The sequence below is a fragment of the Drosophila virilis genome, chromosome 2 (assembly GCF_030788295.1).
Source record: "Drosophila virilis strain 15010-1051.87 chromosome 2, Dvir_AGI_RSII-ME, whole genome shotgun sequence".
NCBI lineage: Eukaryota > Metazoa > Arthropoda > Insecta > Diptera > Drosophilidae > Drosophila > Drosophila virilis.
The window spans coordinates 12,333,921-12,357,339 of record NC_091544.1 but is presented as its reverse complement, the minus strand read 5'-3'; the positions used below and the strand labels follow the sequence as shown (position 1 = coordinate 12,357,339).

At 41.1% G+C, this 23,419-nt stretch overlaps 2 protein-coding genes across 4 annotated transcripts in view; one reads left to right on the top strand and one right to left on the bottom strand.

Annotated features, from left to right (window-relative positions):
- The window catches only part of LOC6630941 (uncharacterized), a 58,099-nt gene that overhangs the window by 16,279 nt on the left and 18,401 nt on the right, over positions 1 to 23,419 (bottom strand). The window lies entirely within an intron of this gene.
- The window catches only part of stumps (DBB domain-containing protein stumps), a 39,827-nt gene that overhangs the window by 9,788 nt on the left and 6,620 nt on the right, over positions 1 to 23,419 (top strand). The window contains exons 1-4 of one of the 3 annotated variants that reach the window (XM_002054008.4): positions 9,578 to 10,065; positions 10,564 to 10,799; positions 10,950 to 11,101; positions 11,290 to 11,525. In XM_002054008.4, the coding sequence (XP_002054044.2) occupies positions 10,026 to 10,065; positions 10,564 to 10,799; positions 10,950 to 11,101; positions 11,290 to 11,525 (664 nt within the window). In that variant the 5' untranslated portion in view covers positions 9,578 to 10,025. Of the gene's footprint in view, positions 1 to 9,577; positions 10,066 to 10,563; positions 10,800 to 10,949; positions 11,102 to 11,289; positions 11,526 to 16,203; positions 16,586 to 23,419 lie in introns of those variants that run through there. The other 2 variants (XM_015172099.3, XM_015172097.3) reach the window with 2 other exon arrangements.

The window sequence follows — 23,419 nt, the reverse complement described above, 5'->3', positions numbered from 1 at the left end:
TTCTTTTCGACCGATTATTTTTATGCCAGCTGTTTGATTTAGTACTCCGATGTAAAAAAAGGTCTGTCTTTTATGTTAGGAGCTTGTTAGCCCATGTAATCTATATTATATAGTGCTCGAATTTGACATATCAACTGTGTCTATATCTAAGCGACTATTGAAACTGATTAAGGTCATCTTGTGTGTGACAAAACTGTAATGCCCCGTGCAAGGGTATAAGAAACTGGTCGATCTAGAAGTATCTGCGTAGTGTGGCACTTATCCAATAGATACGCAGCGCCCAGACACAGTTGCAGCAGACACAGTGCGATCAATTCTGACTCACTGACAGACAGACACCGTGGCGAGGTCAGGCATCAATTTGTGAACAACAGCCAGCACGATTAACTATAATAATAATGCATAATAATAATTATAATACTAACAATAATAATGCCATGCAATAATCAAAGGACAGCTTGCGATAATAAATAACAAATCAAATGTCGAGCAGGCAACTAATTAGTCAGATTTTTGTGGCATGTACAAGCGATTGTTATCGCATGGCCTGAACTGTGCGGCATGTTTCCCCCCTCACCTACCTAGGGCCAAGCGCATGTCCAGCATCAGCTACAGCCGCGCAGTTGCCACAGTTGAATACTATTTTGTTTTTATTTATGTTGACTAGAATAAATAATCACAGAGCTGATATGGGAAATGGCGCAATTAAAACACAAAACTCGCGCGTCGCACGCACTCAGCCAGAGGCACAGATACAGTTGCATATACAGATACAGATACAGATACAGATACAGTTGTAGATACATCGCTATTAGCTGTAGAGAGGCACTCGTCCAACCCTCGTCCATCCGTTGTCCGTCTGTCAAACAGCCTGCCAGGCAGTCTCCTCTGCCTCCCCGGTTGCCTCTGTTCCCCCGCTCGGCCCGCATTCTGAAATTTATATAAATAGTTTGTCGTCATTGTCGTTGATGTCGCTATGTAAAATCATTCATTAAATCCGCATTGAATTTCATTCATTCGCGCTTTTTAATTGCACTCATTGAGCAGATCTGCGCGATTCGGTCCAGTGTTTAGCATTGCCCATTCACAGTTGTGCCCCTAACTCATTCACAATAGTCGCAGCAATGATAAAGCTAACAGTTCTTTGACTTTACTCAATCATATTATATGACATATTCACAGCCAAGGCGCGATCGCATTATTCAAATTGTTTAGGCATTGGTATTAAGATTTAGACTAGAGAAAAACTACAATTGCAGCTACAAAGATCTCTACCTTAAACTAACTTTATAATAATTCCTAACGAACAAGATACGTGGGGCTTTCAAATTTGTATTACCTTAAGATATTGCTGTCGTATTTTGAGCATACTCTATAGACCATTTATTATCGAAAGATCGTGACATGAACAAGATAGACTCTTGACTTTTGAAGCAAATGTGGGCCAGGTATCCAATCCATGAAATGTTCTTAACTGTATTATGAACATTACCAAAACCATCGATCGATTAGACGGAAAGCTACACAGACGGTCAGACAGTGAGACGTAACAAGATCGGCTCAGCTTGGCTGCATGATCAAGAATATATACCCATTTGAGTGGGTTCGGGGTATGTAGTATGTGTTCGTGTCACGAAAGGCAACAGAAGAAAGTCTTGTTCTTTACAGCTTGACCAAAATCAAACTTTTAAACATTCATATAGATTAGATATATATATAAGGAAAAATTTATAAATCAAGTAGATGTGTCTATTCTTAGATTTGGTGAATCCTCAGTTGTTTTTTTTTTTTTTTTTTTGGGAAACCTACTCAATGTATAATTAACTTTTAAACAATGCCTGACGTAAATAATTAAAAATCCATACACAAATTTCTCTCACGGGCATTTCATGAATATGAGAATATGAATATGGCCAAATGAGTCAGCTTTCTGGCCAATTCGATCGGCTGTTGGCTGTGCGTAATGCACCTTAAATATTAATTTAATGTTTTGTAAATATTTACGCAAATTAATTGTTGCTTGTGCGTGCAACATTCAATGCTGCTGCTGTTGCTGCTGCAATTGGCAAGGCCTTTGTTTTGCCCCGGGCCGACAAAGAGAGAAAGAGGCCAGAGAACAGCAAGAGAAGACAAGACAATCGAAGTGCCGTCTCCACAATTGGCAGCTGGCAGCGGCCAACGATAAAGAAATCTATCAGAGAAATGTGGACCACTGGCCCCAATTGGACTCGAATGCTGTCTCATTGCCAATGATGACGTCACAGCGCCGATCTGCTGTGGACTTAATGCCAATTTCCATGTCAGCTGCTCAATTGTGAGAGGCTAGAATAGCAGGCAACGAGCTCTTTAAAGTGCATCACAATTGTAAATGGCCTGCAAGTCGTTAAATGCAATTATTTGTGGATGGCTGATGTCTCAATTTGGTTTTTGTTTTTCTTCGAAATATTGGCAATTACTCTGCGTGGCACTTAGACAGCGCGTTTTTAGCCTAGCTAAATATATGGCCCAGCATAAATCAAGACAATCCCATTCCCAGACATGACTTCATATATTTTCTAAAAATATATATATATATAAACGACAGACATTAGACTCTGGGGCTCTCATCTGCTGCAAATGATTCTTCATAATTGAATTACACGGCCAGGGACAAGCGCGTAAACATTTTAATTATACACCTCATAATCATTTGCTTGAGTGGGAGTACCAGAATGTAGAATTTGAAACAGAAGTTGGGGAGTTGACAGACGCACTGCTGCTGGCAGAAGCAGAGCCAGATCCTGGCTAGCCGAGTGAAAATTTGATCAAATTTCTGCTACGAAAATAAAATTCAACGACGCATGTCTATGTCTTGTGGTCTGTGGGAGTGTGTGGGCTGGGACACAGATTAACGACTCCTTCACATTTCCAGGTCCAGAAATGTTAATTTTGACAGCCATGAGGAAATGTTGCACATTGTGGCTAGTACATATATTTTTGCAAAAGGGAAACAAATTTCAAATAAAATAATGCATGTACAATAAGTTGGTTTTAAAAGAGAAATTTGAAAAAAACTAATTATAAAATAAATATATACAAGAGGGGCTCCCTAAAAAAATAATAATAATATTTGTGATAGTAAGGATACCCTTTAAAAAAAATTTTTTTTTTATGTGGGATTGAAGCTCGTAAATGCTGATTTTGATGAAAATATTCCGGAACAACGACCGATCTTTCGAAATCTAAATAATCTATTATTATATTATGTAATAATTGCCATTAGATATTCAGGGAACACTAAAAGAATTTTTTTTTCTACATATAAAATGTATATTAGAGTCATTATCTAGACTCTGACGTATCTTTTACACTCAATTTCTAAATGTATCCTCAAATAGTATGCGACAAAGAGTCTGCTCTATTTGATAGCCAGCCATAGCAAGTGTGTGTATGTGTGTGCGTGTGTGTTACCCCTGATCCGATCTCATATTACAAGTGCAGTCAAAGCTAAATAAATCAAATTTTGAAGTGTGATCGTGTTGGAAGAAACAGCGACAAAAAAAAAAAAACAAAAAAGAAAACTATAGAATTCGACGCTAAGTGCAAAGCGTAACAAGATCAACAACATCATTAGAAGCATCAACAGGGAACTTGGGACTGTCCTCTCGATTGGGGAGTTGGTAATTAATGCGCCACTGATCCTCTGGGGTATGCCAATTGACATTTAACATCAACCTGTGGTTGGCCACAGCGCACAGGCGGAGCGGGAGATCGGCAGTTGGAGGTGGAGTCGGTCGGAGTTGGCGACGGACCTGGACACGGGCACATTTCAGGCTTATAAAATTTATACGAAAGCATTGAAGCAACTGCGCAGAAAGTCAGCAGAATGCCAGCCCCTGCCTCAACCTTATGCAAGCGACAAAAATATGCCCAAAAAAAGAAAAAGACACGCGCTCCACAGGGGACGCTGGCTGGGATCAGGGGCTCGTTCGGGCTCTCCATCTTTGCCTCCGGCACGGGCTCGTAATGGAGTTTTGCGCAGCCTCAACCTTCGGCTGCTTTTTTTAGTTTTACACGGAAGACAACGCTGCCAGTTGTCTATTTTTTGTTTTTCTCTGTTGTTTTGCTTTTTCCGTGTCATGTGCGCATTTCCATTAAGAAAATAATTAACATTTGTTTGTTGCCCAGGCCCAGGCCCAGTGCCAGGCCCCAGATGCGCCCAGCGAATGAGTGACTGGTCCAGGAATGAAATCTGTTGAGCAGATGTCTTGCGGCTGCTGCTGCTACTCGTCCTGTTTATATCGCATTTGGAGTTTTATGAATGCCTATCGAGTAACCATTCCGTTCATCAATGGCTTGAATATTGACCAGGTTTCATGCCCCGTAAGGTGGTCTTGTATTTATGCAATTGAATTTAATATGCAATTGGAAGCAATGATAGTCGCATAAGGGGTATACATTCCTGATCAGCAAAGTCGATACAGCTGTCTGTCCTTCCGTCCCTAAGAATGCGTCAATTTCAGGAATTATAGGAGCTAGATACTTGAAAGGTAGATAGGTTTTCCTATTGCTCAGGCATATCGAGATTATTATTTCTAATGATCGAATGATCGCTCCGTTTACACGATACCAATTGATATTCACATATTATGTTTTTTCGACCATATGTCAGACCTTAAAAGAGCTGAGCCCTAATCTATAGTGTAGATGCTCATATAGGCTAGAAAACTACAGATTATTTCACTCAGAGCAAATTGATCCTCTGGCAAAAAAAGATCACATCTCGGCGCTGTATACAGGGTAGCTGCTAGTCGATCACTCTTAGTTAAGCAAATGGGCATTTGATTCGACATCATGTCAACCACAACAAAGATCATAAAAGTGTTTATTTGATTTCTATTTTAATTGCAATCTCTCGACACCCAACAAAGCGACACACACAGCAACCGCCTACTTAGGACCTCAATATCAGGTAGTAAAAATCGCTTTCACACTTCGGTATTGAGCGAATTGGCTCTTACCTTTCGCTCACAGCCAGTTTTCCCAAATTTTCATTACACTTCCTGATCACATCCCTATTGATCTGTTGCTTGTGTGTGCGTTTTATGACTTTTTGGACATTTCCGTTGTGGATTTTACTCTGTGAGTGGCCCTTGGATCATTGGCATGGCTCACACGTGCTCTGAGCCACGCGGAAGTGTTGAAGTTTTTCTTTTCTTTTTGTTTTTTTTTTTTGTAAGATATTATATATCCTTGGTCACATCCTGGCCTGGCATGCCGCCTACATTTGGCAACTTGTTTTCATTGCCAGCGATCCTTAAGCTGGCTGTGATTTGGTTCGGTTCGGTTCGGTTCGGATCGGTTTCGTTTCAGTTTTCAGGGCACTTCATATCCGCAGCACCCCGAAAAGTGTTAGAACTGAACTATTTGAGCTATTTGCCCTGCTTTTGAGGCTGTTGTTTTTATAGCAATTGTTGTTGGTACATCCGCTTGCCGCTCTGAAGTTCTTGCCGCGTGGGCGGAACTCAAACAAAAATTTGTACATTTTAATGGCTTTCTCTGTGTTTTCCTATGGCCAACTAAAATAACACTTTCAAATGCACATTTTAATGATTTTTAAAGCATTCGAATTATGGCTCTACATTTTATGGGGCTGGCTCTCTGTAAAAATAACTCATTATTAATACCAGAAAAATGCCAAACAATTGTATGTACAAAAAAAGAACACAAAAAATGCATGCAAATGCATTCTGTTTTCTATATTCATTTCCAAGGAAGACGAGCACCTGCAACAGCCTGGCTTAAGCACAATTTTTCAATAACTATTGTTTGGGGGAAAATCAAAAATAATAATAATAATCATAATAATCATAATGGGGCTCGCCGTCGCCAAACTTCCGGGCAGGCTGACGTTGTGCTGCGTTTTATTTTATTTATTTTTTTTTTTGTTCGTTTGGGTTAGGTTTTGCCCTGGGCTGCTTGGGCTGCTTGGTCTGCCTGGTTTGCCTTGGGCTGCCTTTGGGGTTAAATCATAAAAAAAAGTCGAAAATAATAAACAAAAATTTTCAATTGAACGTGAAGGAAAACTCGTAGTGCGCATAAAATGACTCAAAATACAAAACGTTGACTGTGCCCTCGGAGCTTGGGGTTGGCACTCGCCAGCTGGTTAGAGGGCGCGGGTGTTGCGGGGCAAGTGCACTCTCAGCTGCCTACTGACTACGCGGAATTCTAATGAAAATAGCTGAGTAAATATGAGTACGTTCTGCCGTGGACCTGGCCAAATGCTCACACACAAGTGAAATAATTCGAATAGGAATAATAAATAAAACATTGCATGTAATTACTCGTATATGGCAAATGGCATCGAGTCTTGCTACAGCCGTTGGGCTCTGTCCCGAGGAAACTCAGTACCCGAGGAAACGCTTTCCCGCACAATCGATAGCCCAGCTAACAATTGGCAGCATTATGAATTCTCAGCTGTGAGTTTCCACTTATTTCTTGTTTTTATTATTTTTTCCTTTTTTTTTTTTTTTTTTGCGTGCAGTCAAACACTTCTTTTATTATTTTTATTTAGAATTATAAATTCTATATTTATGCAATTACTTGCCATATATGTGTATCATTAGTGCGCTTATTGCGCTATAATAGCCCGTTCCAAGTGGTTTAATATGTACTTGGAAAAGCCATAATTGTTTTACGAGTATCTGTGGCACTATATTAATTTATACTAAGGAAAAAATAGAAGAAAAACTGATTATTTTTAATGAAAAAGGCATTGTGTTTAAATGTATCGCCAGTCCGTAACTAAATGTCCGAAAAGTTGATCCTTTTAAGTCTCTAAGGTCTCCGACAATCATATAGAATATATATATTGCAGATCAGCGTCAACAGCCGAGTATATATAGTCCTGTCCGTCTGTCCACTTATTTGTCCATCGTCTTAAGACTAAGCATAGGCCGGATCGGATCACAATATATAAGAACAGAATGATCGGTCGAAATGCAGGCTCGTGTAAGAAAAGCTTACATCCATTTATAATTTTCACTATGCATCGCATAGCGCTGACATAGGTCAGTCGAAAAGTAGGTCTTATAATTCAAAATATTCTGTTTTGCAAGATATTTTCATCTAACTCAGCATTAACGAGGCATTTCACTAATCTCACATATCTGCAGAACCGTGGCAAATGCCTACAAGGGTATTAAATCTTCGGCGTGCCTCACTTTCTTACTTAAATGACCTTGATGCGTTGAATTTGATTGCCATGAAGCACATTTAATGCGTAATTTAAGTCATATATATGCCCGTAAATGGTTGATATAAAATATATTATTCTGATTATTTTTGATTGCTTTCCAAATACAAACTCGATACAAACGTTCTATTTTTGGCCCAATGCATTTAAAGTACTGCAACAAAGGTGAATCACTTCGTAATATGTAAAACCAAAACTGACCCAAGAGAACTATAAGAACAGAGACACCATCAAAGTGATTAACCTGTCAACGCCATAGAACAATCAGCGAGTGCTCCCAATGGTGTCCAGAGTAGGCAGCTTTGCCTATGCGAAAGGGTTGCTGTCGCTGTGCTCCAGTTTAGGTAGCTGTTGAGCGTCTACAGATTTACGACTAGAAACGGGGCAAGGCGAGGCTTACAGAACGCAATGGCAATTCCTATGCCGCACTCAAGAACCAAACAGAGTCAAAGTGCGTGCAGGCGAAGACAACAACTTGACATTTATGTGCAGGCAAATGCAATTGTATAAGTGCAAGTACTAGATGCACATTTCAAGATCATTTGCATCCACAAGCGACTGGTGGCACACACCACACACACACACACACAGAGAGAGAGAGAAAGACACACACACACACACACACTTGCCCCTGGAGAGGCCGAGCAACAATTTGGGCTGAGTGCGCACTCAAGGCGCAACCCTCTTCGCCCGGGTCCGTTTCTACATTTTATGAACTACGAAATGTGCAATTTCTACGCAGCGACCGACTTTTTACGAGTTTTCCATAGGTCCCAATGTGCTCTGCATCTGCCACATTCGTTGGCCCAGTCCCAGTCCACTTCAGAAATTCCGCCGTCTGCCACATGGAGTCGCTCTGGAGTCACAGCTTTGGTCGTGCCTTCCCTTAATTATTGTGCCGGGTCGTATGTTTCCTATTCCCTGTCTCATGGACATTTTCAATGCGCCCGTCTAACAAAATTTTAATGTGCATACCTCAGATGTTGGCCTTTGATGATCGCTCGGCTCTCTATTCTTTCCCCCGAACTTTTTGCATTCTCGTATTTGTCGTCGTTTTTGCATTGCCTTTTATTATGGCTGTCTATTTTGGCCGGAACATTTCATTGATTGCCCCTTGGCCATGCGACTCTTTTTAACAGCGAGGGGAATATGCCAAATGCTCAGCTAGAAAAGTAAAAGATCTTAGGATTATGCCCGAACCAGATATACTTAATAGTTCAAAGGATTATGCACCAGAGTTACATTGTGAAGTACTTTGTTCTATCTCAAAATTATTCGAATTTATGCTCCTTTTATATAAATTAATTATTTGGAGGTTCTAAAAACTCTTAAAAGAGGTCAGTGCAGCAGTCTTGGGAGAGTTCTCAAGATGCCCAACATTCGTCAATTTAGGTTTATCAAGGTTATTTCTAGTCGATTCTAAGACAATATTGTGTTTTTTTTTTTGTAGGAAATCGTCTTAGTTGCGTCTGGTTTTTTATCAAGAAAAATTCCAAACTGAAAGTAAAAGAATAAGTTGCCTGCTTGGAGGACAAACAACTGGAATAAAAAACCCACTCGAAAATCCTTTGTCCTCTGACAGCAGAGACAAATTCAAACTTTGACACTGATAAGACACGATGCATACAAAACTACCTCTGTACTTATGTATGTATATAGCATTAGTTGATATGTTGTTGTTGTTGTTGTTGTTGTTGTTGTCGGTACGAGTGCTCTTACCTATCGGAACTCATCAAATATGCGCGACGAGCGCAAGACAAAACGTTCCTTGCATTTATGGGATGAGAACGGCTGTGGGTATGGGAGTAGGGAGTACGTTGGGATAGTTGGGAAACAAAAATCATGCGCAAGAGACAACAGTATTTTGATCATGCGAAAAACGCACGCAAAAGAAAAACATGCGCAGGTACAACAACAACAACAACAACAACAACATTGTTGCTGGAAAAGTGAGCTCGCCTCATGTTGAGTTTTTCCTTGCGCACTCGAGTGGCCAAGCAGAGTACCGTCGGCAGCGGCAGCGGCAGCGGCAGAGCAGCAGTGAGTGGGTGCAATATGTTAACCATATTTAAACACTGATCCCGCATGCGTATGTGCATGTCGTGCGTGTGTGTGTGTGCGTGTGTGTTGCGTGCTGTGCGTGTGCGAGGGAGAGGCACACACTCTCAATGCTGCAGAGCCAGAAGAAGCGCAAGGCAAACACAGAAAATAACCATAGCGGCGAGGGATTCTCTATGGCAGCGGCCGCGGACGCGGCAGCGACGCGTCCATGACGACGCCGCCGTCGACGTCGACGTCGACGCTGACGGCTCAAGTGTTTTGTTCTCGTTGAAGTTTTAGAATTTATTCCGTTTCGGGAATTCAATGCAAACGCACGCGCAGCGCTTTGAGTAAATCAAAGAGACAACAACAACAACAACAACAACAGCAATTTTGTGCCCGTTACAATTTGAATGTATTTGGCGCGCTTTCGAAATAAAATCAATCAAACTGCGCAGTGAAACCAAAAGGGTTTCAATAATTTCTTGTAATTTATCGTTTGCCATTTTTGGCACTGTGCAACGCACACTCCGTCTGTGTGCGTGTGTGTGTGTGTACGTGTGTGCTCAAGTCTTTTGGCGCGTGCGCATGCGCAACCAGTGAAAGTGCAGCTACGAACCCCCTCTCGCTTTCCAACAACAATGAAAATGCATCATAAATTGCATTTGTGAATAGACAGCAAAACAATCGTGCACAGATTGTCCAAGTTATCGAACGAACTTAAGGCGACACAGCTTGACACGATCTCAAGATGTTTCTCACAATGGATAATACAAACGCCTTCTTCTCAGGTAAATATAAGATATAAACGAAAAAAATGCGAAGATAAGGCATATGTGTCAAGAATAAAAGCTTAGTTTTTCTACATGAAAGTTAAGGCTCAGTTCTTTAAAAAGAAGGCTGGTTCTATCATGTTTAAATGGACAACAAATTCAAATTGGTTACCTATCGATTATTATCCATTAAGATCTGCTAATAATGTACAATTATTCAAGGAATCATTTATATAGTTCCTTTTTATGTTTACAAAAAGAAAAAACATTCTTTACTTTTTCTCGAGTCCTTGGCCTTAATTCATAATAGTACTGTTATTGTACGAACTTTCCCAGTTTATATTCTATAGCAATAAAAATGATAACATATTACAAATTATGGTAACATATTCAATATAAATAATAAGAGCTTAATAATAATTGATTCAATTAAGTTTTATAAGACACTCACCTGTAGAAAGTACAGCTCGAACGAAATCAAACTTAAATGTTGCATTTGATCTTGTTTCATTTCAGACAATCCGTGTTATTTCAATGATGCCAAATCGCCACGCACGCCGGACTCACAGTCATCCGGCAGAGCCTTCTCGATATTTAAACGCCGGAACTCTAAGGGCAGCAGTCCACGACCCGCACTGGCCGCCAATCCGGAACAGATGCGTCTCATCACATCGGCCAATCTGGATACGACAGCGACGATGGCCTTTGGCAGTCCGCGCGGCAGCTTCAACTCTTTGGGCGGTTTCTCACAAGTGAGTTTTCCGTCCATAAAATTCCAATTTATCTTGTCCGATCTGCACAACTTCCTGTTTGCTGTTTTTCTCACTCCCCCCTCCATTCCCCCTTCACTCTCTATCGCTTTCACTCTAACAACATTCTTCTACTGTTTACCGAATCCACAGCAATCGTTTGAACTGCAGCCGTTGGTGTATTGCCAGCGCTCATCCAATTCGCAATCGGAGTCGTTTCGCGAACGGCTCGGCTCCTGCAATGAGACGCACAGCTCCCAGTGCCCTGGAGGCGGCGCCGAACACGACGAGGTCTTCAATGCAAGGTGAGTGATCTGGGGCGTGTGCCCGTTGACAGGATGCAGCTGTTGACAGTTTGCCAAACTCTACCCCATTGCCATACCCCTTACACCATGCCGCTTGCCTCCTGTGCCCATTCCCCATGCCCTCAGCTTAACATTGACTGTGCTAATCGTGCGTACTTTGCTCTGCTTTCATCTGGCCTCATCTGCAGCAAATCCCAGCGCCATCACACGCTGCCAAGCGGTGGCACACGTCGTCACTCGTTCGGCAACTGGGCACAGCAACCGCCGCAGCAGCAGCAGCAGCGCCAGTTCAACACATCCGCATCCACATGCACATCGCCATCGATTGGACCCAGCTCGCCGGATGAGGTGCCCAGCATGCTGGCACCGCGTCCCCCCGTGCTATCGCCGAACAAATTTCGCGGCTCATCCTATCGTCGAAGAGGTGAGTGAGCCAAAAATACTACAAAATATGCAATCACAAAAATATTGTCAACTGATTAGTCAGCGATCCCAAGGGTCGGAAATAAGTGCATGGTATTTCTTGAGATTTTTTATATAATTATAGAAATTTCCACATTTTTACTTTATGTTTGGGATTTTATAAGAGAAAAATTAGATCTGTTGACCCATGAAACAACCTAAGTATGCTTAGCAGATATATGAGACATTTTTTCGAAAAATAAGTCGAATATATTTGAGTTTGTTTTTATAAAATTAGAAGCAGAACAAGGTACTCTAATTTAATTAACTTATTGCTTGTATGTGCTTAGGCATAGTTATCTATGGAATTCATTGAATTGTTAGATATATTAGAACAAGAAGATACTTTCCTTTTTTTTTTAAATTATAGAAATTGTAATTTACTTCAATTTTTTATTTTGTCTGCCAGCTTAGGCTTCTAATCTATGAGATCTGTTGACAAATTCTAAAGATCCAGCCCAAAAAAAAAAGGCAAGGATTTCTATGATAGATATAAGTCTTACGAAAGCCTCTGCTGGAGGGAAAATATTGCTGACTTCCAATTTTCCTTCATAAACCTATGAGAATATTCCTGTGCTCATATTTAGGTATTCAAGTTTTGTACATTTAAGTGCATTTTATTTGTTTAACTTTAAGAGAAACAAGCTGCTGGCGAGGCAAATTGTTTTGCTGGCAAATAGTATATAGTATCTATGGCTATAAATACCGTTTGCAATGTGACACTAATAGCATTAATATTAGTTCATGCTGAAAAAGTTTTAAATATATATTTAAATAGAAATTCCAATTTCTGGCCTCGTTTCACGTTCGCATTTTTTGCACTTTGGCGGCTGTCAGCTTGACGGGGCCGATCCCGAGAAACGCGCTCTGACTCTGTGCATCACGTTTGCATATTAAGCGTTGGTCCGCACCCGAAACCCCTACTCCGACCCCGTCCGCCCGTCACCCACCGACAAATGCTCCGCCTTCGCCTCCTGGTGCTGGTTTGTGCAGGCGCCACGGGTCTGGTCTCAGCCGCTTTAACAACATTTAAATGTTTACGCAAGTGATAATTGTACATGTTGAATTGTTGTTGTTGTTGTTGTTGTTGTTGTTGCTTTTGTTGCTGTTAGTGGCCATTGTCGCCAGTGTGTCGCCAGAGTTGGCTTTGTTTTGAGGCGTAATGAGCCGCTGTTCCAGCCCAACTGACGTCTCGCTTCTGGCCCGGCTTGACATTGACAGTAGCTGTCGCCTCATTGTGATGTATGCCACCGAAATGTGTAGCTGCATGCCTGATTGCCCCGCGGCCAGGGACGCCAGCAGACTTGCATCTCTGACGACTCTGCGCCGTTAAAGTCATAACTTTATGGTTTATGAGACGCTCAGGACTACACTTCGGCAAGCTTATTTATAGCCAACCAGCCATATGCGCCGTCAAGGCTGCCATTGACAGGGAATTGACAGCCCAGCATAGCAGCACTTGAAGGAATACTTGAGCACAAGCCGAAAAGATTATCAAATCAATTTTGAAGCAAATAGCTCTTCAAAGCACTTGCATCAAATGCTGTTAACAATAATTAGATATTGAGTTGGGGTAAAGGCAACTCGAACGTTTAGATAACAAACAAAACGAGTTATTTGAATTTGAATTTCTTGATTTACATAAATTATGACAAAGTTATAACAGACTAAAGACAATTTCTGAGCGGCAAATCATTTAGTTTAAGTCAAGCAAAAACTGCCACAAAATTAAACTTTATATATGCAAAAGTATATGTACATAGATATATATATACATGGATACATTTGTGGCTAGGCAAAGTTCTAGTCACGCAAAATAATGAGCTGCATTTGATGAAGCTAACGGCAACGCAGTTCGGACAGGCCCCACGCATAGAGAAATTATGGCCGGGTGTCCATTTATGAAGTACAACTGGACAATTGCAATTTCTATGCCAGTTTGTCATATTGAGCGCACCGGCAATTGACACACTTGCAGCCGCAGCTTTTAGCACCTAAAGCAAAAACAAAACAACAAATTGTTTTTTTTTTTTTTTGTTTTTTATCAATTTTCCCCATTGGCTGTGCCATATTTGTGCAGGCAGTTCAAATTCAAAAACGAGTTCATAATTTTCAAATGTTCAGCTATCAAACGGCAATATGCAAATGAGATAAACATTGGCACAAGTTCTCTCCATGTATGTGTGTGTGTGTGTGTGCGTGTGTGTGTGTGTGTGTGTGCGTGGGGCACACATTTCCGGCAAAGTGCAGTTGCAGTTGCATTTTGCTGTTTAGACTCTCCAATTGTCGGAATATGTTGACTCTGTACAACATGGCGGATGCGCAACCTGCGCGCAAAAGGCAAACATCAACAACAAAAACAACAACAACAAAATGACAAGAGTCAATAAACGAATCGTAGCGATGCGCCTGCCCTCCAGTGGGTGTGGCAGCCGTGACAAGCAGAAACATAAATTGAAAATTTGCACAATTGTCAATAAGTCCCGGGACCGAGAGGCGAGGGGCGTTTGTTGTTGGCCAACAGGAACTTTGCATAATTGTTGTTGGCTGTTGGCCGTTGACTGTTTGGCTTTTGTGGCCAAGTGTGCGAGTGTGTGTGTGTGTGTGTGTGTGTGTGTGTTGTTCAAACGTGTTAATGGCACGGAAGCGTGAACTCCGCACATGCACTCGAAACAAACGGGCAACTGTTTTGCATATGGCGCGTGCCAGGCAAACATTTGGCCAAATTTGGCTAAAATGCTTTTGGCCAATTGTGCATACAAATACATACAACATACACAGTCGCACATCAAAGCAACCATAAGTAAACAGTTGGCAAAATGGTCTGACGGGCAGGGGAGGGCCAGCAATGTGCCATATATCAGTTTATGGACTGTTTTTAATTGCTCGACTGCAACTGTGGCAGGTGATTTGGGGTCAAACGTCAGAAACGCGACTGCAATGCGTTGCACTTGTTTATGAGTGAGTGCCACAAGCGTGGCATGTGCAGCCTGTTGTACTCAATTCCCAGAACATCTGCTCATCAGATTACACACACACACACACACAGAGACACAAAGCGAAGACAAGCCGCCTTTGTGGCAGCCAATCTTTAGCTGCCACCATTTTTGCTGCTGCTGCTGCTGCTGCTGCTGCTGGGGTTCAATACACTGGCTAGAGGTCTGCATGGCCATAACCCTGTGCACTGCATAACAAGCAGTAAAAGAAATCCTATTGCCGCGGCGAGTGGAAGGGGGAAAATGCTGGCTTCGGTGAATTTCCTTGACCGGCAGCCTTAGACATCGCATATCCAGTTGCCCGCACTCGTAGCCCAACACCTGTTGCATTCATAAATAATATACCAAAAAAAGAATCTCAGCTTTAAGCAACCTTAATTTACATAATTTTGGGCCCGCCTGGAGGTCTGCCGAGGATAACATAACAAGCATGCTTATATTTTGCTCACGTCCCAATCTGAGGTTTCCTTTTTGTTTTTGTTTTTGTCATTTGCATTTTATTTTTCTTCATTTTTCTTTAGCTGACTATTTTTAAACGTTTTCTCACATGTGCAGTTGAAGGCAGACGCACAGTGGTGCAAGGCTTATGCAAATTCGTTGTATTTATTTGAGAAAACAAAACGGAAGGAAACTTGTTTTGGTAAATAAGAATTCCGGTTAGTTTTTCGATGTGTATCTCAAAAAGAGTTTTCAAATGGAAAAGTTTAGATTTCTCTCACTCTCTATCTATCTATCTATCTATCTCTCTCTCTCTCTTTCTCTCTCTCTCTCCCTTTCTTCTTCTTTTACTATCTCTGTCTTACTAATCATAGTTCATACAATCCTCAAGGCGTATTAAATTTGAACAGTTCAGTTGAATATTAAATCTTACAGCTGAAATCTTTACAAGGATGATAAGTATCTTCATAATATCTTCCTCTACCGCTCCCTCCTTCGCTCTATTCCTAATGATTAAAAATACTGAGAAGTGCAGATGTCTTTGTTTATATCTTCCTTTAACCATTCTATCAGAACCATTTGAAGCCCAGCTCAAAGCTCTGCATATTTTGCCACAATTTATATGCTAAGATATATATATATATATATAGATACTTGATATATATGTATGTCATGGCACATTTAAATTGATATTATTTATAGCGACTGCCGGCTGCCCTTGTCTGCAGTTTCTGTCACTGCCATTTAAATCAAAATATATACATATTTATTTATTTATTTACTTATGCGCATGCAAAGAGCCTGTCCTGCTGCTGCCCATTTGTAACTTTAGGCGATTCCTAACTGTTTTCAGCGTCTTGGGACGCATTTGGCCAGAGAATCACGCAACTGGCGTATCTGAACAAGTTGGCTAAATGAAATAGGCAAAACATGGACTCTGTTGCCCACTTAAAATGCCATAATTCCGTTTATAGCCTGGCTCGAACTGGGATACGAACTCGGTAGCCCGCACTTAAAATGGAGATCGTGTAAATTAAACGTCACAAACACGTACAACAACAACAACAACAACAACATGAAGAGCCAACGTTGAGTTTTATTATTTTATAATCTTTTGAATGCATTATTTATTGAGAGAGAGAGAGAGAGAGAAACGCTGAGATACAGAGCGTATGCTAGAGTGGGCGACTCTCTCGCTCGCTCGCTCTCTCCCTCCCATTCTCTCTCTGCGCCTTTGGCGACACATCGATTGCTCATTATTATTCTTGGCATTCAATTTGTTTTGGCGGCCCAAGCCGAGCTCAGCCGACAGCTTTAGCCAGCTCCCGTCCGCCAGTTGAAGTTGAAGGACTGTGGCAACTTGACGTTCCGCATGCGCATTTAACTTGCCTCAAGCGCCAGTGCAGAGCTACAAGTGTGTGTGTGTGTGTCTACGTGTGTGTGTGTTTACGTGTGTTTTACGTACTGCAATGTGTCTTTGAAGTGTGCTCGAACAGCCACTCGATATAGTTCAATACTCGCACTCGAAGCTAGGCAGCCAAAATGTTGCTCAAAATTGAAGATATTGAAATGGAAACGTTCTGCTGCGGTGAGTACACGTCGTTTCGAGACCCCACGTAAAGATATTTGAATAACACTTGGATTGCAATTGCCTGCTCCGATTATTTGTTGAAGTGCACTTGAAATTCTGTGCGCCTAGAAAACAAAAAACATTAGCAATCAATTACTGAAGAAAAAAAATCATTTGCCTAAAATTCGAAAATGAAAGCACGTATTCCAAAAGGGAATATCAAAGCAAATGCCGTCGCTTGGCCAACAAGAAAAAGGGTTCGTTTTTGAGAAGGTTTAACACTCTTTTTTTTTCACACAACAGGCAAGAAGTTTTTTGGTTGCATGTTGTGTAATTAAAGGATTTCAATTTCCGTTCAATTGACAGCCGAAGCATGTGCTCAATTTCCGTGTACGTGCGGGAGCTCTAAAATTATTACATTCTAATCCTGCAAAACAAAGCAGCACGTGTGTGTGTGTGTGTGTGTCAGACAGCCGCTTCAGCAGATGATTGGGGGCAGCCGCACTCGAAAATAGAGCACAGATTGAATTTCCGCTGAAGTTGCGCCATTTAAATCGTCTAGACTAGGTTTTTGTTTTTTAATTAATAACAAAAGAAGGAAAGAAAAAAAAACAGATGAAAGCAAAGCAGCAGAGGGGTCGCCGGCAGAGCCAGACATTCAAACCGGGGGCATCCTTTTGCAGCCGACGAGGGGGCTCCATGCAGCTCAGCTGCTACCCCAAACCAGATGTGCATCAGCTTCAGGCAAGAACAAGAGCTGCTAAGCGGCAGCAGCGCGTGCTCTCGGCTAGGCTTCAAAATTTTTATATGTATATTTGTTGTTTTTTTCAGTGATTCTTGTTGTTGTTGTTATTTTGTGACGGCCGCGTGCCGACGTCAAAGCAAAATAGATGTATAAAAATAGCAAATAGCAGGCAGCAATTATAATTGAAAGGGCTGTGCGTGATGGAAATGCTGAGGAGTAACGCAAGCAAGCGCTGGGCAGGGGCAAGTGCGCGGGCTGGGCAGGGGCGCAGGCGCAGCGTCTAGTGGCTCGCAAATGTGGCAGGTGCCGTTGCCGTTGCAGCCCAAGATATGAGCATAAACATGAACAGCATGCGTGTATGCAAGTGCTTGTATATGCAACTGCAGGCAAAAATAACAATAACAGCAAATGCAACAATAACAGAAAGTAACGTACAATTTGCAGCTGCAGCGACGCTGGCAGCGACGCACGCACCGGAAATCGCTCATAGAAGGCAGCATAGCAGCAGCAGCAGCAACTGCAGCGGCAGCAGCGGCGTATGCATGTATGCTCTCTATGTGTGTCCATGCGTGTGAGTGTGTGCGTGTCGCAGCAGAGCTGTATGCAGCTCGTGCTGTAAAAAGATGCCATCTCTTGCATTTATCACTATTGAAACATCGGACACGCTTTGGCATATAATTGACCTATTCGTGTTTGTCTTTTTTAAATCACTTTCGGACTCACGCGTCCATCTCTAGCGTGCAGCATAAATTGCCTGCAGGAAACATCGCCACACACACACGCACGCACGTGCAAAGCAGTCTCGCTCCCTCACGCTCATTCGCAAGTCGCAGTCGAAAATGTGTATACGCAGCATCGAACTTTTTTCTCTTTTAATGCTCCCCCTCCCCGTCCTCTCTCTCTCTCTTGGCTTCTCTTGGCACGGCTTTAATAAACGGAAATGAAAAATTTGAGTTGATTGTTGTCAAGTTGTTGTCGCAGTTTTTTTTTCATTTTTTTATATGCGCGTCAAAAAAAAAAAAAAAAACAGAAACAAAACAAAAGAAAACAACAAATATGAAAAAAATCATAAAATGCGACACTGCGCCAACTACTTAGTTGAAAGAAATGCAAAAATGCGGGCTTTTTTAGTGCTTTAACTACTTAAACGTATTTAACAGCATAATTTTACTCACGCCAATTAACCTTGAAAGATTTCGATTAAAAACAATATAGAAAGAGAATGAGAGAGAAAGCGAGAGTAACACAGTAAATTTTAACTGAGACAAAAAAAATGCCCATAACTAACAAAATCAAATATTTCGTGTGAGAGCATTATCTTAAATTCTCCAACGGAATATTTATGACTTGATTTCTGGCTGAGTTGCAACTCAGTTCTAATATTTGTTGGGATGACATGTCGCATTTAAATTTATGACGACATTTATTAGCATGCAGAGCGCATAGATCTGTGAAATGGCCGCCAAAGTGACATAAATGCAGCCCCCACTCCCGCCGCCGCGTTTCGGATGCATTTCCCCAAAAACAGCAAAACATCAAATAAATAACTAAAAAAAAAAAAAAAAAAAAAGAAAGAAAAGTTATGCACACGCACACGCACACCTTTCAAATGCAACAGATTTGAAATGTTTGATGAAGTGTTTGACAAAATTGTCGCCTGCCACCCTCCCGACATTCCGGCACAGTGGGGGCGTTATTAATCAACGGCCATGGCGATGGGGTGGAAAAAATGGGATATGGAAGATGAGAAACTCGTGCTAAGACCACAAACGTTGCATTTTACACGATCATTTAGAGTTTCCTCATAACATTTCTGTTGAGAAATGACGATTTCCTCTCGTCGAACTCTTATATTTTTTTTTGTTTAACGAAAAATTGAGTTCGTCTTGACACATGGGGGAAGACATTTGACACCTGCCGCACAATTATTCAGCGCCCCTAACTAGTACCGGGAATCAACAGTTCAAAATAGCTCGTGACTTAAAAATAGGCACTAAAAAGAGTTGCCTGTTGAATTGTTTTTATACGAAATGCAGACACCAGATAAACATGTGGGATTTAGTATGCAATGTGTGCGTGTGTGTGTGTGTGTGTGTGTGGGAGCCTTTTGCTGTCTGGCATTCGCCTTTCCCCCCCTCTATGTACATGTCCAGCCCCAGCCCTTTTATGACAGCTACAGCAATAACAACAAAAAATAACAAAACATTAATGTCAAAAACATCAAAAAAATAAAAAAAAAAAATCACATTCAGACATCCCGAATTGGATTCGGAGTTGGAGTTGGAGTCGGAGTGGTAGTCGAACTCAGAGTCAATTGCCTGGGAGCCGACAGACCTCCAAAGTTGTTTACAGTAAATATTGCATTAAAATGCAACGCGCATGGACTATGACAGGGCCATAGGACTCTAGACTAAACTAACTGGTTAATTCACAGTTTGAGCAACTTCAGAGTGCCTTTTGTGCAGTTCAGCCATAAAGGAGATGGACTTCGGCTTTGTTTTATGAACTCTGTCAGCCAACTGATCTGCTATTGAATGCAGTTCATACAGTTTCTTATTGTTGCAACTCAAATATCGGGGGCTGCTATAAAATTTATAACTCAGCAGCGAGTTATGTTTATAGCAACTTCTTGGTCAGCGCCATAGTTCAGCAGATGCCGCAAGTTGCGGCATACAGCGTGTAAATGAACTTCTGAACTCCTACCCTCGATTGTACGATATTTTTCCTCTTTGTTTTTTTGGTGCTTAGGCAAATATTTCATGCCTCATATGCACAGTGCACGCCAGGGCAGAATTCGAAATAGTTGTTTATGTTCGCTTTTAGTTGGGGAAAAAACTGTTCAAGCGAACTCTTTCAGATGCACACACACTTTTTATGATGTGTTTTTAAATGTTTTCATTATGAGCCCGTTTCACTAAGCAAATAAATTTTTAATTAACTGGGTCAAATTGTTCAGTTTTGTTATGCTAATGCACCAGAGCACAGCGGAACTATGTGAGGGTGAAGAAAGTTCTGGTTAATATTTAACACTTGGATAATATACGAGTGCATACAATGGATAATTTGAGTCATCAACAGACGCCATTAATATTTAGATATATTGTGTATATAAATCTATTTAGCAAGGCTGCAAACGGGCTTAGAACCGATCTGGTTCAAACCAATTTTGGAGCTGATTTGTTCGCTGCCCCGATCGAGCCGTGGAACAGCCCCAAGGCTTGACCCCAAACAAACTACGCACTGATTGAAACCACATGAATTCAACTCAGGGCCGGCTCGATGCAGGCGCATTCATCGGCAGCCGAAACCAATGCAATGTCATTTATAATCGTTGTGACCGATTTGTGACCCCTCCTAATGCCCGTACACGCGGGCCTAACCGATGTCCAGCAATGTTTCCACCAATTCTCACAGCAACATGTCGAGAGACATTGAGAGAAATATGCGAGATTGAGTGCAATTTACAAATTTAATGAACATTCAACTAGCTGAGGGGTAAATTGTACTATTAGACGACGGGTGGGCGGGAACTGTTGCCTGGGTAGGGGGACTCGAGGCCTAGGCCTAAAGATAATAAAACAAAACTAGTTCAGATACGATTGGAGCTCCAAATCCATATCGTTTTAATTCATAAAATTCCTCTACGTCAACGAAGTAAAAGCTTAATTGAGCATAAGAATTCACAAATCTCGGGCGGAAGACAACAATTAACCAAACCAAAACTGAAACAGTTTTAATCAAGTGGCCTCAAATTAAAAGATGCGCTCATAATTAAGTTACAGTTGACATAATTAAATGATAATTGTTATGCTCGCACGAACACACAACAAAAAGAAAAAAAAAAAAACCAAAAACACATTAAAAAGAGATGCACGCATCTGAACGAGAAAGAGACGGCAATACACGTATTCTTTATTTTGTATGCACATTTGAGTTATAACCAAACTCACTCGTATATATATATATATATATATATATATATTGTTATTTTTGGTTGGGGGGAGGGTTAATTTGTGTATCGTCCGGTTCCCGGTTCTGTTCCATTGCGATCCGCCTCGTGGCCGCAGTCCATTTAATCCCGCATTATTTGTTCATTTTCGTTGATTTATGTCTTGCTAAAATGTCACACAGCGCTGGCATTTATTCAAATTGTCAAAAAAAAAAAAAAAACAAACAAAAAAAAATAACACACACAAATAAATACAATACTACAGTTCTTGGGCACCCCTCATAAAAGTCCAGCGAAACAAAAGTATCTTTCTATAGAAATAAGCTCAATGAATTATATAGTTTTTGGAATTTTGTGTACATTTGTGTTCTTCGAAATGATGCCGAGATCAGCATTAGAGGATCTCAACACTTTGCTGGAGACTAGTTGCGATGAGTTCAAACTAAGCTATATACCTTGATCACATTGTAAATTCTGTAGTGCCAATGACACTTGCTTAAAATCATACCAAACATTATGATTAATCTTATAAAAAGTAATATAGTAAACCAGGGCTGCATCGATCGATCATTTGCTTAAAATTAAGACAGATATTAAATTAAATCAAGTGAGCCTGTGTTGCAATACAGCTCTAATCACATTGTTAATTATGAACTTCCAATGAAACGGGCCTACAATTTAACAAAAAATGTGATTAATCTTGAAAAGCCAGGGCTGCAACACTTTCTGATTTGAAAAACTAAAATATGCCAAAACAATAAATAAACCAGCTTAAGACAGAGAATTGGTTTGCATCGTAAACTGAAAAGTTGTAAATTTTTTTGAAAAGAAAAGCCTTAAGTTCTAAAGTTCTACTTATTATATGAATGTTTGCCTTTCAGCTGGTGTCATTAGGTCGAATATCTCGCTGCTCTCTCCATTTAACTCCATCTTCTTGCCAACTCTCGATCAAACCAAATCAAACCCGTTCCAAGCCCGCCCACTAGCTGGCGCCAGTCAGCCAGGCCAAACGCGTTATTTTAATCAATTAATTAAAACTAGACTCGTAAGCGTAGCTAATCAGTGCCTAGTTCTAGCCCGAGCAGAGTCTTGCATTCGCATTCGCTTCCAGTTCCATTTGCGATGCCGAAACGACAATTAGCGCTGCGTGCGAGCTGTGCGCCGCATAATTAGAATTTCAAATAATTTATAGTATACTAAGTATTAGCAACAATTATTCGAGCCGAGCCAACATGGCGTCCGTCAAGCGGAGCTGCAGCCTCTTTGGCAGCTGTGTCTTGGGCCGCAATTCGAACTCCGATAACTGCGAGTACGTGGACATGAGTAAGTCAATAAAATGGATGGATGCGAGCTGCGAGCTGCGGGCTGCGATCTGTGAGATACACGAGCTCGTTAACAGATGCAGCTGCACCATTAAAAAAGCATCGATCAAAGAGCCAAAAAAAGAAATCAAAAGAAATTATGAAATTTTTGCAAATTGCTGCGGCAAAACAAGAAGTAAATTAAAAAAACAAAGAGAGTGTGTGTGTGTGTGTGTGTGATCGTGAAACAAAGGGTCGCATTTTACTTAGCAATTGCCTTGGCAACTGTTTAACAATTACCAGATGTTGGCGTCGACTCTTGCCGCTGAAATATTGCCCACATTACGGCCGGAGAGTCTGGCAAAGAGCTCAACTTCAACATTCAGTTCGAGAGCTCTGTGCAACTGCCGCAAAATGTCGCCTGTGTCGCCATGTAATTGAGTGATAAATTTCAATGCAACAGCTTTTGCCTCAACTTGCAACAAAATCAAAATTGCAAACTTGCAAACTTCAAAACAAAACTCATTAAAACGCAGCAAGCAGCCGCAGGCGGAGGCAGAGGAGCAAGTTTTGGCCACGGCCATTAATCAAACAAATCACAAAAGACAAACAACTTTTTGTCAGGCTCAGAAACTGTCGGCACATAGAAACGAGACTCAAAGCCAGGCAATTTTCGAGTTAATTATGTTGTCATGCGTTTAGAAAAACAGCCCAAAATAAAAGTTGCAACAATATTTATTGGTGTGTGTGTGTGTGTGTGTGTGTATGCAAATCTGTTAGCAGAAACAAATAAAAACATTTGCAGTCTGGCTGAAAACGACTGCGCAATACTCTGCTCAAAGTATAATTATCTCACA